Here is a 14454-nt window from a genome sequence, read left to right as displayed (position 1 = left end):
AATGTTTTTCATGGCATAGAAGTCAGATAAAAGCCTGAAGAAATTTGCCTTATAATGATAATGACATATGAATTCAAATGAGTGTAATTTTGAATGAGAACTTACAGGCTTTGGAGTTTTCCATGGAGAAAAGAAACCTGAAATAAAGAAAAAATATTAGTGAAACTTTCTGTCATATCACTTTACTAGGAAATATATAATGGTACAGGCACGGTGGGGTCTATTCTTCCCTTTTGATGCAGGCCTGTAATTTATAGTAACATTGATGAGGATTACATACGCCCGGGGCAGCGGGGTGGTGGTGGCAAGTGGGGCAATTTGCCCCAGGCCCTGGACCCCACAGGGCCCCCCACGAGAATATAGTATTCTATAGTATTGCAACTTTTTTTTATGGAAGGGGCCCCCAAAATTGCTTTGCCCCAGGCCCCCTGAATCCTCTGGGCGGCCCTGACATACACATGGTGAGGGAAGATGCATCCTAAATAAAGGCAAGTGAAGCCTATAGGAGTCTAGCCATTATCTTCAAAGGTAGCAGGCTCAAATGGACAAAACTTCAATCCAGTGCCCACTCAAGGAAATGGAAAGACTCCTAATGGATTCAGTTGGCATCAGATAAAGCTCCAAATCATCTATTTCAAAGAATCAAACATAGTAAAGCAGCAATTCAAAATTTTTGTTAAAACAAAGCCTAATACGCAAAGACTGGTTTCAATTGGCAAGTATAAAGAAACAGTGAAGAAAAATTACTATTTAATCAACATGGCTCACAAAAATACAACTCCAGGAGTTAATTATTGTTTTTCGTTTTATTTTGTTCCTCCCCCGGCAGAAATAAAATGTGCTGGTCAGATGCTACTGCTTCTTTGCATCAAATTATTTATTTTCCTGGTTACTGGTGTGTGACTCAATGAGTTATTATGACTGCGGCTTTCCAATACTTAAAACCTGACATGTCCTTGTCATAAAACTAGATCACCTAAAATGTATGTTGAAAACACTGATAATTGCTTTGTATGCAGTACAATGTGCAAAAGAATTTTAGCTACAAAATGAATAAATAAATCAGGTAAAAAAACAGAATTAAAAAGAATAGAGGGTCACATTTTCAAAAGGGTAACCTTTTTGCAAGCTCAATTTTCATCCAAAAAAATGTACCTGTAATTTGATTGTGGTTATAAATCTGAGTACATACATTTCTAAATCCACGCTTACAAGCTAAAATCAGGTAGTCAGAGGCACAATTCATTTTGTGGGGAAAAAATAGAGGCTCAAACTGAGGTCACTCAAAGAGTGACTGGGCCTCTGCCCCTCAGAAAATGTTCTCCAAATAATGAATTATAATGATAGCACTACCTTAACTATTTCTCTCTCTAAAGAGCACCAAGGAAACAGCTAAACTGAATTAAAATAATAGACCATCAGGGAAATGTATCCATAAAAAAATACAATAGTTATATCTGAACATGATAGTCAAGTCCCCTAGGATTCTGTGGTCATTGGGTCATTTCAACCGTGCATAGATGTGATAAAATTTGGAGCAAAGAAATTCTTGAATTTGTGGCAGAAAGCCATTGACTGTATGACAACTGTTATTTGTAAAGTAATAGTATTTTAAAGCATGGTTGTACTGTAAAAGCGATTCTGAAAAGACCATGGAGATAGGAAGGGGGGATTCATGTTTGCTCGTTGTCTATAGCTTTCATATAAAAGATGCTAAGTTTACAAACAAAAATATTTTTTCCCCCTCTGTAAACTGAAGCTGAGGTATGAAAGACAAATTGTGTAGTTCTGGTTCCCACATCAGCTCCAATATTAAAGATGCTGTAACTGAAGTTTAGCTAGCAATTCTTTAGATTGTATACCTGTCAGGACAGAATCAAGCTCACTCTTTCTTGCTTGTTGCTGCTCTGCATGACAGACAGGAGCCAAAAGGTAGTAAACACCTATTTTCATCAGAAAGCTAAGCTGAGACTTGGAATACACAAGATCTGTTGAGCAAGATGTGCTAGGTATCTTATACCTAGTTACTGATGATTGGGTGTTCTGGAAATATCCAAAAAAGTAACATTCTACAATCATTTGCACTAGTGCAATGCCCATGAATTGTCTTCAGTGAAAATTACGACTATTCAAAAAAGGGCAAAACTCACCCCATGGAAACTTACTGTCTATAGTCAATTTTCTGACCATAACTGCACTTTAGCTGCCCTGCCTCAAACTGTCCATATCAAGTAAACATAAAATAAAAATACATACAAATATTTATTGACAAAAATAAATGACAAATACAACAAACAGAGGGTTTTAAAAAAAATCAAAAAATCAAATATTCAATCTAAACTAAAAACATTTGCACTTAAACTCAGGATGGAGACTTGTTGCATAGACTTTAACATACAAATGCCAAGGTCCTCATTCAAAACCAATAAAAGGAAATACTTATTCACACAACACCTAATTAAGTGATGAAATGCGTTGCCATAGGATGTCATTGAGGCAAAAAACCTAGCAAGAGTCAAAAGGTGACTGGGCATTTATATAGATAATAAGCAGTGTTACAAGAGTTAACGCTAATAGATGTTGGATGAGATATTAAACCTAATGATTCACAGTGTAAGCCAGTCTCTAACTATTAAGAATTAGGAGACCTAATGTGGGGGGCAGATTATCCTACATCTCCTAATCAGAGGTTCTTGCACCTTCTTCTGAAGCATCTGGTGCTGGCCACTGTTGGAGACATGACACTTGACTAGATGGACCCTGAGTCTGGTGCAGGATTGAAATTCCCACATTCCTCTTTTCCACGTACCATTTGGCAACTCTAATTTTTCCCTTGTCTTAAACAAAACAAACAAACATAAAAGATGCCTTTTATGTGTTGTCTCTTTGTTGACACCCGTGGATGCTAAATGTGGACTGCGCATCAGCAGAATTTGTAACTAGTGTTTAAATACACATGAGCAATGCTGCAAGTTCAAGTATGTGGGCACTTGCAGATTTTTGAACGGCCTGCATAACTGATTATAGAATTTGTATGAAGAGCTTCCTAGAGTGGTATGAAAAATGTAATGACTCTTGGTCCAGTCTGTATGACACAGGTTAACTGCTGTGTTTCTGTAGAATTTTAGGACCCTACCCTGAGGTCGGTGCAGCCATTATGTGCCATAAAGCCAGTAGAGTCTGGTACAGATAGCAAATCCAGGCCCAGGAATCTCAGTATAAAGTGGATCTTGTGGGGGCATAGAACCAGCATAGCAGGTCTAGCAGCATAGCTTCCCTGCTCCTGGAACAGGCGGTGTGGTCATAGCTCTTTACAATCCACAGATCTTTGGCTGTTGCCTTGATCCCTTGGGACCATTGGCAGCTAACAGTTCAAAACAGCCCTCTGGCTGCTTTAACTTTCTCTGGGGGACAGTCCCTGCTGCCTGCTTGGCCAGGACTGGGAAGTGCAAAGGTGAACTTCATGCCACTTTTGCACTCAATCCTGACCTTTGCTTGCATGTTCATGAAATATATCTGAGGATCTGATCCATAAATTTCTTTTTTAAGAGTGCTCTGCAGAACAATTACCTGCAAATTGTAGGAGTTTGTCACATTAGTTTACCTGATGGCACAGGACACGTCACATTAATCTGAAGGAATACTGCTGTACAATGTATAATCTTTCACATACTCAGCAGCGTTGGACTCCAGCAGCCAGGTCTACAGTTGGGGGTGGAGGGAACTGTGCACTCTCATTTAGCTTGATCTCCCATCATAGTACTACACTCCTTCTTGAATTACATGTGCTGTTTCATTTAATGTTGTGAACTTTCATCACAAGAGATGGGACCCTTTCTTGAAAAAGCAGGGCTCAGCCTGGCAGACCCTGGTGCAAGGCCAACAGTGATTTAGAGACAGGAATAAAACTTTTCTCAGATCAAAGATCCTTACAGCCTTCAGGAACTGCAGTCCGTTTTGACCTTCTAACAAGCTTATGTCTAACTAGACACCAATTTTGGGTGAGACTTCATAAAACTAGTGTGCAGCCTCTCCCACCTAAGGTGGGAAAATCACTGACAACTGGGAATATAGGTGCTTTTGGAAGATGAGACTATAAAAGCCAACAGAACAGTCAGGCCTGTCTGAAAAAAGCAAAACATTTGGGTAGCTCTGTGTGTTCTCATTGGTGGCATCTCCGTCTCTGTGCTCACCCACTAACTTGATTATCTTTCTACTGACCTGACATCTAGTGGAAGGATGGCTTGATAACTATTCCCACTAGGAACAGGCTCCCAGCGCAAGATTATGGATTCATTTCCAGAAGAGTCCCATTTCTCTTCCATTCAATTATTGACACTTTTGTTAAAAGCAGTCCCAAAACTTGAATTACAGTTGTCATGACGGAGACCAGGATCAGATACTTTTGATAAAGAACAGCCAGAACTACTAGATCACAAACTCATTGGCAGGAAAATCAAATAACATGTTCACCAAGCACAGTGATTATGATATTCTAAGCACAGGGAAATAAATGTGCTATCTTTTGTCATTCAATGGTAACTTTGGGGAAATGTTGATATTTTAAAATAGCGATCAATGTAAATTGTGTTAAATTATTAACAACTGACATTCAAAACCAATGTAAAGTTCTCTCCTTTTTGGTTTTAACTAGACAAGCCATGATATATTAATTAATAAGATGGGTGATTTTAGAAGGTGTACAAAAATGCTTTTAAAAATTCAGAGAGAATTATCTCAATGCATTGACAAAAAGTTGGAATTTTACAGATTTTTGATAGATCTCCTTTACTGTCTCCCACTATCCCCTTCACAATAGGCCTTCTCTAAATATGTCTAAAAATCATCAGATCTGAAACACTTTTGAGATTTAACTGCAATAGAGAATTCCAATAATACAACAGAAACTTGAGACTAAAAATCAATCTGGGAAACTGTACATCTTTATGGATATTTTTTCTTTTTGGAGACAAAGGCAAATTCCAGCTTCAGTCTCTTATGCTTCTCCTTTTTTGATGAGGCTATCCTATAACAAAAAAACAAATCATGTTACACTCATTTTTATTTTACTGTATCTTTTAATGTACATTTTAATTAGGTCATTCATAAGAAAATTTGCTTACGGAGTGTACGTTTTACACATTGGGCTGTAATGACTGCGAACAATTTAATTTCTTAGAAGTAATCTCACCAGTAGGCTTCGCAGTGTTTGCAAGATTGCATCTTATTTCAGTTTCTTTTTCAGTGAAGGTCCTTTCACACTGTACATAATCCCGGTAATATGCTGCTGTCCATGTAACTTGCTGCCAGTTCTGCCATGAAATTGGACGTCAGCTTTGTTGATTATAGATATGGTTATGAGTATGGCACTATGGTCCCCATTCTGGTTCCTTTCTGTCTCCATTATTCTTTTTTAAACATGAGAGAAAACAATTTCTAAAAAAACCTTTATTCATTCCTCAGAAAGTCTAAGCAACTAATGTGAAAGGTGTCAAGGAGCAAGGTCTTTTGGACACTGGTGTGGCTTTCATTGGTCTTTGTGAAGGACTGATTCATATAATTAAACAGGAGGACACAAATAGTTAATAAATTTCCACAACTGACTGGGTACCAGTAGGCTGAAGGAAATAACTTTAATGTCTCAAAGACAAGATAAATAATAAATGAAGTAGGGAGTGTTTAAGTTACATCATCTTCATTCCACAGCACTCGCCACATTGATGATAATGGCATTGTTTTTGTCCACTAGCTTGTGCTGGGCTTCTTGCCTTTTTTGTTATATAAATGCCTCCCTGCATAATATGCTTCCTGTGCCAATCTGTCCCAAGCGCTGCTCAGACCTTTTCACATGAATGTTTGGTAGCAGATGAACAGATGGTTGATCAGCACTTTCCAGAGTATCAGTTGACTCCATGTACATCTCTTCAAAGTTGATGTGATGTTAGTTCACTTAACTCAAACAAAAGTTTTCCTTTCCAGAAAAGTCACCATTTTTATTTACTTTTGCATTCGATTTTTTGGCATTTCCCTCCATGATTGAAAATATTGATACTTCAGCTATTTGGTAATTGACTATTCTGGGCCTAATTTTCAGAGGGCTGAGTATTTATAGCTTCCACTGACTTCAAGTGGAGTCATAGGTGTTTAGCTTCTCTTAAAATCAGGCTCTTCATACACTTGAATTAGCAGTATGCAGAGAACAGTTTCCTACCATCCACATGCAACTGGACTTCAAATTCTATGCAATTACCTTTTGCTGATTTCTACTAGGCAACTATGGATTGTTTTATACAAAGGGTAGCAAAAATGTCCTCCAGCTAAAGTTACAAAAATATTGCACACACAGAGAGAGTATTGCATCATATAAAAAGAATAAAGATTAAACATTAACTCAATTAACCTTCAAATACCTTTTCCTTTCAGAAAAACAAAAACCCAGCAAGGAGAATAAGCAGATTTGATTAATTCATATACTGTAATAAATAAATGTTTAAATGGAGACAAAGAAAGTAGATAGAAGTAACTATTATGAACATAAAAATATGAGAGGGGGATGTTTAAAATGTAAGATGATTGTACTGAATAGTACTCACTAGTATAGTTTCTACAGTTCTAACAAAATATGTTGTTATACATGGAAAATGACAAAATTCAAAGGCCATTCCCTTCCAAACAGCTTTAAAGAATAATCAAAATCTCATACTAGCAATAACAATAAAGTTCTTTACCTGGGAATTAAAAGTAGCTGGAAGAAGACTGGTAGCTCTTCAAGCCTAGCTAGCTAGTCCTGTAATCCAGTCTTCCTTTAGAATGATGGTGCTATGCCGTGGAGGATCCCTTTTGATAGGAATGCAAAGGCAATCTGGAATGTCTTTGCTTGTTGCCCATGAGTGGTCTTTGGTGAGGTTATCACCTGAGATGGTGGGTTGAAGTCAATGAAGCCCACATTCGAGATGATTTGAATGGGGAGTTATGTTTGACTGGGCCCAATGTGTTTTGACTAGAGATAGCTCCACTTGCAGTATGCCAGACATCAGTGGCGCAGTGAGTAGTAGGTGTGATGCACTTTTGCCTGGTGGAATACCAAGACTGTGGCTGGTTGCAGTGCATCAATTATATCATATGCAGGGTCAGATTAATAACAATGATTTCCCCCCTCTTTTTTCAAAAAACTGAACACACACCAAAGTTACTAATACAGTATTCCCAGCAAGTGACTTGCAGCAATACAAACATGATCAAGAGCTGCTTCTCCTGGTGGTCTTGTGGTGGCATTTTGCCTCATGCTTCATTACTGGTCCATTGTTCATCAGCGTCAGCAGGGTTCAGAGATTGCTATGGAAATAGCACTCGGGTCAGATTCTCCACTGCTTTTTGCCTATATAGCCATTCACACCTGTGTAAAGTGAGTGTGAAACACAACTATGTACTTTTACACCAACATAGCACTCATTTTATGTAGGTGTAAATAAATGAGAAAGGTGGAAAATCAGTCAGGTCTTTAGCTCCAATAGTAAGGGAGTATTTCCTGTTGCTCATGTCTCCCACGACTGATTTAGGAGTGGCATGAGCTCTGACTTGAGTCCCATCCAGTATTTCTTAGTTTCAAGTTATTAGAGTGGAGTGTGCAAAGCTATTAAAATGGAGGATTCTCAGAGATGATTTGGAGGCTGAGGAATACCTTAGTAAATTTAGTGTCTGATTCTCCCCCAGGGAAGCTTTACCATCGTTCTAAATGGGTGCAGGATTGAGCCTTAAATCAGTGATCACTTTCTTAGCATAGGAGTATGGTTTGTGCAATTCCTGAAGCCCTGTTGACCAACTGTTTTCAGGCAACATTTTTATCAGTAATTTCCAGGCACTGAAAATAGTTAAAGATAAAGGAGGAGCTGTTCAGAGACAGAAATGGCATTAATGTGCCATACTCCCATTGACTTTCAGTGTAAGTTAGGTGCCTTTGAAAATCTCCAAATGCAAGTGAGAATCTGTAGTTACAGCCATACTCATTTACAAGGTCTTACTTTTGCTGAAGGCAGTCTGATGGGCTTATGTTTGCCAGCAAGAATTCAGCCATTGGTAATTAGGTCAGAAGCTGGCATGGTAATGAGTTTATTGACATTCAAATGAACACACTGCCGTTCGTTTTATTTGGATCTCATTGTTTTGTGAACTGCTTATCAATGAGAGGTTTAAAGGAGTTTATGAAATTTGTTAAAAATAATCACTAAAGACCAGCTCCCTCTGAATATGAAGCAGTGTATTTTCTAAGCAAATATGGTGTAGTACAAATTAGAATGAGCATTCAATAGCATTTAGTATGACAGTGTCTCATGATTCAATGGAGCAGAAACTGAGAAAAAATAAAAGATTAAAAATATTCCCTACTGCAAAACAAATATATTTTTTGTGCTAAAAGTTAACAGCTGCTTACTAAGTCACCAGGAATGGATTAGTGGGTCTCTGCACAGCATTGATGTTATAGAACAATTTTTGGCTCATTTTTGACAGAGTATTGTTCTTTTCTCAGACACAAATTAAAGAAAATATTCAGCAAAATGTTTCTTATGCAGATGCAAATTCCTCTCCAGATCCTAGAAGTAGCCAAGTAGGTGTATTTTTAGCGAGACATGTTGCCCACAAATTTAAAAGGACATAAAGAAATAGGACTTAGACTTAGAGGATGAAATCCAGAGGTCCTACTCAGTTTTAATTTAGGGTCTAATTCTGCAAATACTACAGGGTTTAGTTTCATCTTCTCTACTGGTTACGTCTTATTTTAGTAAGCACTATGCCAAGTAGTAATTCTTTGCAGGATCAGGCCCTTATTCACGAAAAGCTCAGGCCTCAGAATTTGGCCCATGTATTGTAAACTCTATTGTCCTTTAAAAAAGGTCAGAAGCCTTTTTCTGGGCATGATAGAAGAAAACAGTCCAAATGTATGCTGTTGCAGAAAGGAATTTATCCAGCAGAATTCCTTGCTGCTTTGTTCCCTACTGTTATCTAAAGAGAAGTTAATGCTGTAACATCTCTGTTGCTATTGCTGGCTCACATGTTCAGGCAAAGGATTACTCTCTGGATCTTTGGCATCTGGGGCCACGCAATCTTTTGATCATAACATCCCAAGAGATAGGAATGGAAATGATGGAGCTTCTTGGACTGATGTTATATAATTCTCTGAGGCAATGAACTCCCCCAAGAGATCTTGCAAAATATCTCGAGCAATCAACCAATCAATGAACACCACATTCTTTGCACTGAACAAAAAAATACACTTAACCAATGGAAACAGAGAAATAAATGAGAAGACACCATTTTTTACTTATGGTTAGTATGTAGGGAAGAAGGGAAACAAAAATATTCTAATGTTGTAAAAAGATTTCATTATTATTAGTAACGGTATTACAGGCACGCTTCTGTACAAGGCACTATATAAACACATAATGAGAGATAGTCCCTGCCCCAAAGAGTGTACTTGCTGTGCAGACAAGGCCTAAGAGAGACCTCCATATAAGGATCTGGGAGACCTGGGTTCAAGTCACTCCTCTGAATTAGGCAGAATGGGGGTCTGAGTCCTACTCTCCCACATCCCAGGTGAGTGACCTAACCAATAGGCTAAAAGGCATACAGGAGGTGGCTGCATCCTTGTTGACATTTCCTACGAGCTAGCTTAGGCAGCTCCACACTCAGGAAGTTGGCTTTTGTGAATCCCATTTTTAGATACCTAACTTTCCTCATGCATTGTATAGGGAGCCTGAGTGCGACTTCGGGGCTGTGACTTCCACTAGGCAGCAAGCCAGCTAAAGCTACGCACTGCAATGCTGAGCCGAAGTCCCATTTGTGGATCTAACTTCAGACTCCTCAGTCCCAGTTCACTGACTTAACTAGCGGCAATGCTGCCACTCTAGAATGCCCATGAACGTTACCACTTTAAGGAAGAGCTTTATGTATCTGCTGTGCAAGTGTCTGACTCCTTTGCTTGGACCTGCTAATGGCTGATTTTACTTGGAAAGCCAACTTTTCAGAAATGCTCCACTGTGTTTTTCAGCACTGTCTAATGCTCAGAAACTGTGTGCATGACTATGCCTGTGTGCCTGCTCTTTCATGTGTTTAGAATCTAATTCCCTTTCAGCTCTCACAATTTCTAAACACATTAGAGAAATCTCACTTTAAGTGCTGGGCATGTTGCTTTGACAAATGTCAAAGCATATTCCAAATATTTTATATGTAAATTGAGGCCCAGATAGGGCATAAACTGTTCATACCTGGGGCCCTAAAATTCTTCCACATCTTCCACACAAACCCACATCTTATGACACTGTGGAGAAAAACAACAGGGCACCATTCAATGAACTGTCCACTCATTTGCCCTCGTTTGTGAGCTCTACATTGAAGACACAGGTGGGGATGAGTGCAAAGGAAAAGTCATAGTGTGCAGGGCTTGGGAGTGACATGTAAGTCACAGCCATCCTCCTCTCACTACTTCAATTACATACACACACCCCCCCAACTAGTATCCCTCCTACCTGCCAAAATTGCTCTCCGGTCACCTCTCTCCAGTCTGCCTAAACCTCTCTTTTTTTGCCCCCAAGTCAAGCTTCTAGTCCTATGCCATCCCCATGCTTCTATGGTCCTGGTTCTGATTTTAAACAATCAGCTCATCATAGTACAGTCGCTCCCTGGGTTATGCAAGACCCGACTTACGCAAATTCGCACTTACAGAAAAAGTTCCAGAAGCCAGAAATAGCATTTTTGAGTTGCGGAAATTTTTGTGTAACGTACGGGTATATGTTTCCGACTTACGCAAAATTCGAAGGCTTTCCGGAATGGAACGATTGCGTAAGTTGGGGGAAAGAAAATAAATAAATACATAATAATAAAATAATAATAATAATTAATAATAAACACAACAATATATTTCCATAGCAAAACACCATTGGTCATCACTTCATATGCCCCTAATTTCAAGATAGTCCTTTTCTTCACTTCTTGGAGGTCCAGGATAATGCAATCCATCTATTGCATTTACACCTCTACCCCAATATAATGCTGTCCTCGGGAGCCAAAAAATCTTACCGCGTTATAGGTGAAACCGCGTTATATCGAAGTTGCTTTGATCCGCCAGAGCACGCAGCCCCCAACCCCCGGAATGCTCCTTTACCGCGTTATATCCGAATTCGTGTTATATCGGGTTGCATTATATCGGGGTAGAGGTGTATTTGATACAGTGACCAGTTGACTTTTAGCAGCCCTGTGTTATTATATACCTGTCTCTGTCACAGCCCAATCTTGTCAGGAACTAAATGCCTACAAGTCCTAATGAAGTCAACAGTGGATGTGGGAGCTCAGTCAGCACCTTGCAGAACTGGACCTAAATCATCCATGCTTTTCATAGACACATGGGTATGTGCAGGTTACATATCTTGTGGTGACATTAGAAATGGCAGGCACAGCAGGGGCTGCTTGGTGCTAAAAGGAAACAGAGAAATAATAATGCTTCCTTGTACAGTTTCTTCACCACGAAATGTGGAGTTTTCAGGGATACCTTTTAGCAGCACAGACTGAATGGTAAACCTTGTGTCCCTGCCAAGACTGCAGTAGCACCATTAGAAAGACATTACAAGGCAACAAAAAAATTAAATTATACCATTTGAGATGGGATAGCCTGTCAGTTTTATCCAAGTGCTTTATAGTCATCATTTAATTACATTAACTTTAGACTCTTGTGCTCAAGATGCATTAGGCTGTCAACATGTTCTGAATAGTATACATTTACCTTTAAAAACCTTTTCTGTAACAAAAGGAAGCTTCAGGAGCTCAATTGTATTATGTTTAACTAGCCTATTTTAAAGGCATATGGCTTAATGATGAATGCTGACAGCTAAATAAAGGAAGCAATCCTGGCACATGGCGAGGGTGATTAAAGATGGTGTAAGTTATAGTGTACTTATCGGAATCTGCACAAACAGCTTTTGTTCCAAGAAATCCATTCCTTTCCACTCTCCTGCCCCATACACCAACTTGTTGGGCCAAACTCAGCCTTGATGCACATTGGCTCAACGTCCACTGACTTCACGTGGAGTTACACCTGATCAGTCCAACTTTGAATTAGGCCCATTGTGCATAGGCAGCTGTACATTATAAAAATACACATTCCTGCATTTTAATTTTTGCTGTAAAGAGCACTAAGTGGTGTGGGCAAAATTCAATAGCCGTTAAAATCAGTTGGAGTCTTTCAAATGATTTCTTTGGGCATTTGGTCAAGTCCTTAGTAGGAAAAAGTACTGAAATCAGTATTTTCATATGAAAAGTAATGCACCCTGATCTATTTTGTTTTGTGTTCTCCACTAAAAATACAAGCAAGTATCCTTAGATGGCTTCAACCTTGTAAGTGGATATGGACCATTTCATCTCTAGGTTGCCAGTTCAAATCCAGACCAAGGATGACAGTGAGCAAGATTTACTACTCACTGATGGCTCTTTGGTCATCTGTGTGAAATGAGTTGGATGTCTCAGCCCAATTCCTATTAGACAAGCAGTGGCATCACAGCTGTCCCTGCCTTTTGAAGATAGTCTCAGGAGAGAGGGCAAGGGTGTGAATGCACATGGGGATTAAAGTAATCTTTTCCTAGAGAGAGGCAGACACTTCTGAACATATTGATTGGGCAGAGGGAGGAAACTTGCACCAGCAGGGCTCATGCTCTACCTGCTCAATGGCTAAGCAGAAAATGTCAGCCTCTGGGGCTCTCAGTGCAGCACCGTCCTCCAGAGCTGAATAATCATTCAGCACAAATACAGCCTATTGCTTTTGAGCAGCAGCAAACCACATACTGGTCCCACTTCCCTTTAATCACAAATCAATTGTTAAATAAGAGGTATAATTGCCATGATGAGAGGGGGAAGGAGAAGTCTGTAATGAGAGATGGAAGTTAATACAGTAAAGTCCTGATGCAGTTTGCTCCATCTGTTATGAACGCAAGCCAAGCACAATCGCTTGCTATTGTTCCTGCTGATCAGACTGATGTGAGTACTAACTGCAGAGGATAATGGGGTGGAGGTGAGGGTTGATGGAAAAACATTTTAACAGCTTTAATTGTAACTTGGTAACTTCATGTTACTAGTTTTTTAAAATATATTAGTTAAGCAATTAAATACCACACGCTGTCTTAAAATAATATAGCAATGATTCTTTGCAAATACACAACAGTTTTCCAAGAATGCTCTCAAAGTGCTTTCCAAACATTCAATTAGTTAACCCTTATTCACCCTTTTGGAGGTGGGTATTATCCCTGCTTTACATATGGATAAAGTGGGGGCTCAATGGCATGAAATTGTTTATTATTTCTATAACCCCAAATATGTGCATGAAACTTCAAAGACAAATTAAGAGGAGAGGACTGTGAGCCAAAGTGATTATCATCTAGAAGATCCATTTGCATGTTAAGGCCTTAAGCTAGAGAAAGGACAGCAAGGATGGATAAAGAGAAGAGAGGAGAGGAAGGAAAATGGTAATAATAAATCTTGAGATACATTTTGTTGTGTACACATTGTGAGTTTTCTTGTTGTTGATGTTCATTTTAAAGTTGCTGATATATAATATTACATGTATAAGGGAGTGATGTCTGACAAGATGGTGGCTACTGGAAGGCTAATGCAGTGACTTGCCAAAGGTCACACAGTGAGTTCATAACAAAACTGAGCTCCCAAGCCCCTGATTCCCTTGACCTAACTGCTAGATAATCTCCCTGCCTTGGGTTACTAAAATATTTGACATTTTGTCCCTAACAGTCTGCTGGCCAGGAGATGGAACTGTGTGCTTCCATGGTCACACAGTCAGGACTACAACTTCTCAGTGTCAGACTTACTTAGTGAGAAGAACACAGTGGAGTTTAGTAAAGGCTTTGCATAGAGCTAGGCTATAATGGTGCAATTATATGAAGTTCACAAGGTTTAGTTTAAGACTTCAGGAGGCTGAAAGAAAAATTGGAGAGACAGAAATAGCAATTGATGGATAAGAAGCCAATATAGCAGAGAACAGTAAATAGTGTAAAGCATGATAAATTGATACTCATGACCTGGTTTAAAAATGTCAGGTAGTTCAGTATTCCTGAAGGCACAGAGACAGGCTATTTATATTAAGGAAAAGGGCTTTGTCCTTAAGTCTAATGAGGGGGGGAACAATTTTGGTCTGGATTTTGTGCTGTTTAGATTATGGGCTGCTCCTGTTGTAATCTTGCATAGTGCTTCAAAAAACTAATGAGCTGAACATTAAAAAAAAAACACGGTGTTAATAAAGGATCCTGACAAGATACTTGAGATGTGATTAGTATTAATGTTAAATGAACATATAATAAGGAAATGAAAGTAAATCAAATTGTGAATGAGTGATTTTTCTGTGACTATGCTCTGTCTCTCAGAGGAATATAAATATAAATGATTTTGAACTGTTGAGATTTA

The 14454-nt window shown here is 39.0% G+C and overlaps 1 protein-coding gene across 9 annotated transcripts in view; it reads right to left on the bottom strand.

Annotated features, from left to right (window-relative positions):
- Positions 1-14454, bottom strand: part of MAGI2 (membrane associated guanylate kinase, WW and PDZ domain containing 2) — a 1104792-nt gene that overhangs the window by 122399 nt on the left and 967939 nt on the right. For all 9 annotated transcript variants that reach the window (XM_054017487.1, XM_054017504.1, XM_054017538.1 and 6 more), the window contains one exon: positions 106-137. In XM_054017487.1, the coding sequence (XP_053873462.1) occupies positions 106-137 (32 nt within the window). The remainder of the gene's footprint in view (positions 1-105; positions 138-14454) is intronic.

The sequence above is a fragment of the Malaclemys terrapin genome, chromosome 1, assembly GCF_027887155.1.
Source record: "Malaclemys terrapin pileata isolate rMalTer1 chromosome 1, rMalTer1.hap1, whole genome shotgun sequence".
NCBI lineage: Eukaryota > Metazoa > Chordata > Testudines > Emydidae > Malaclemys > Malaclemys terrapin.
This window is presented reverse-complemented; position numbering and strand designations above follow the sequence as displayed.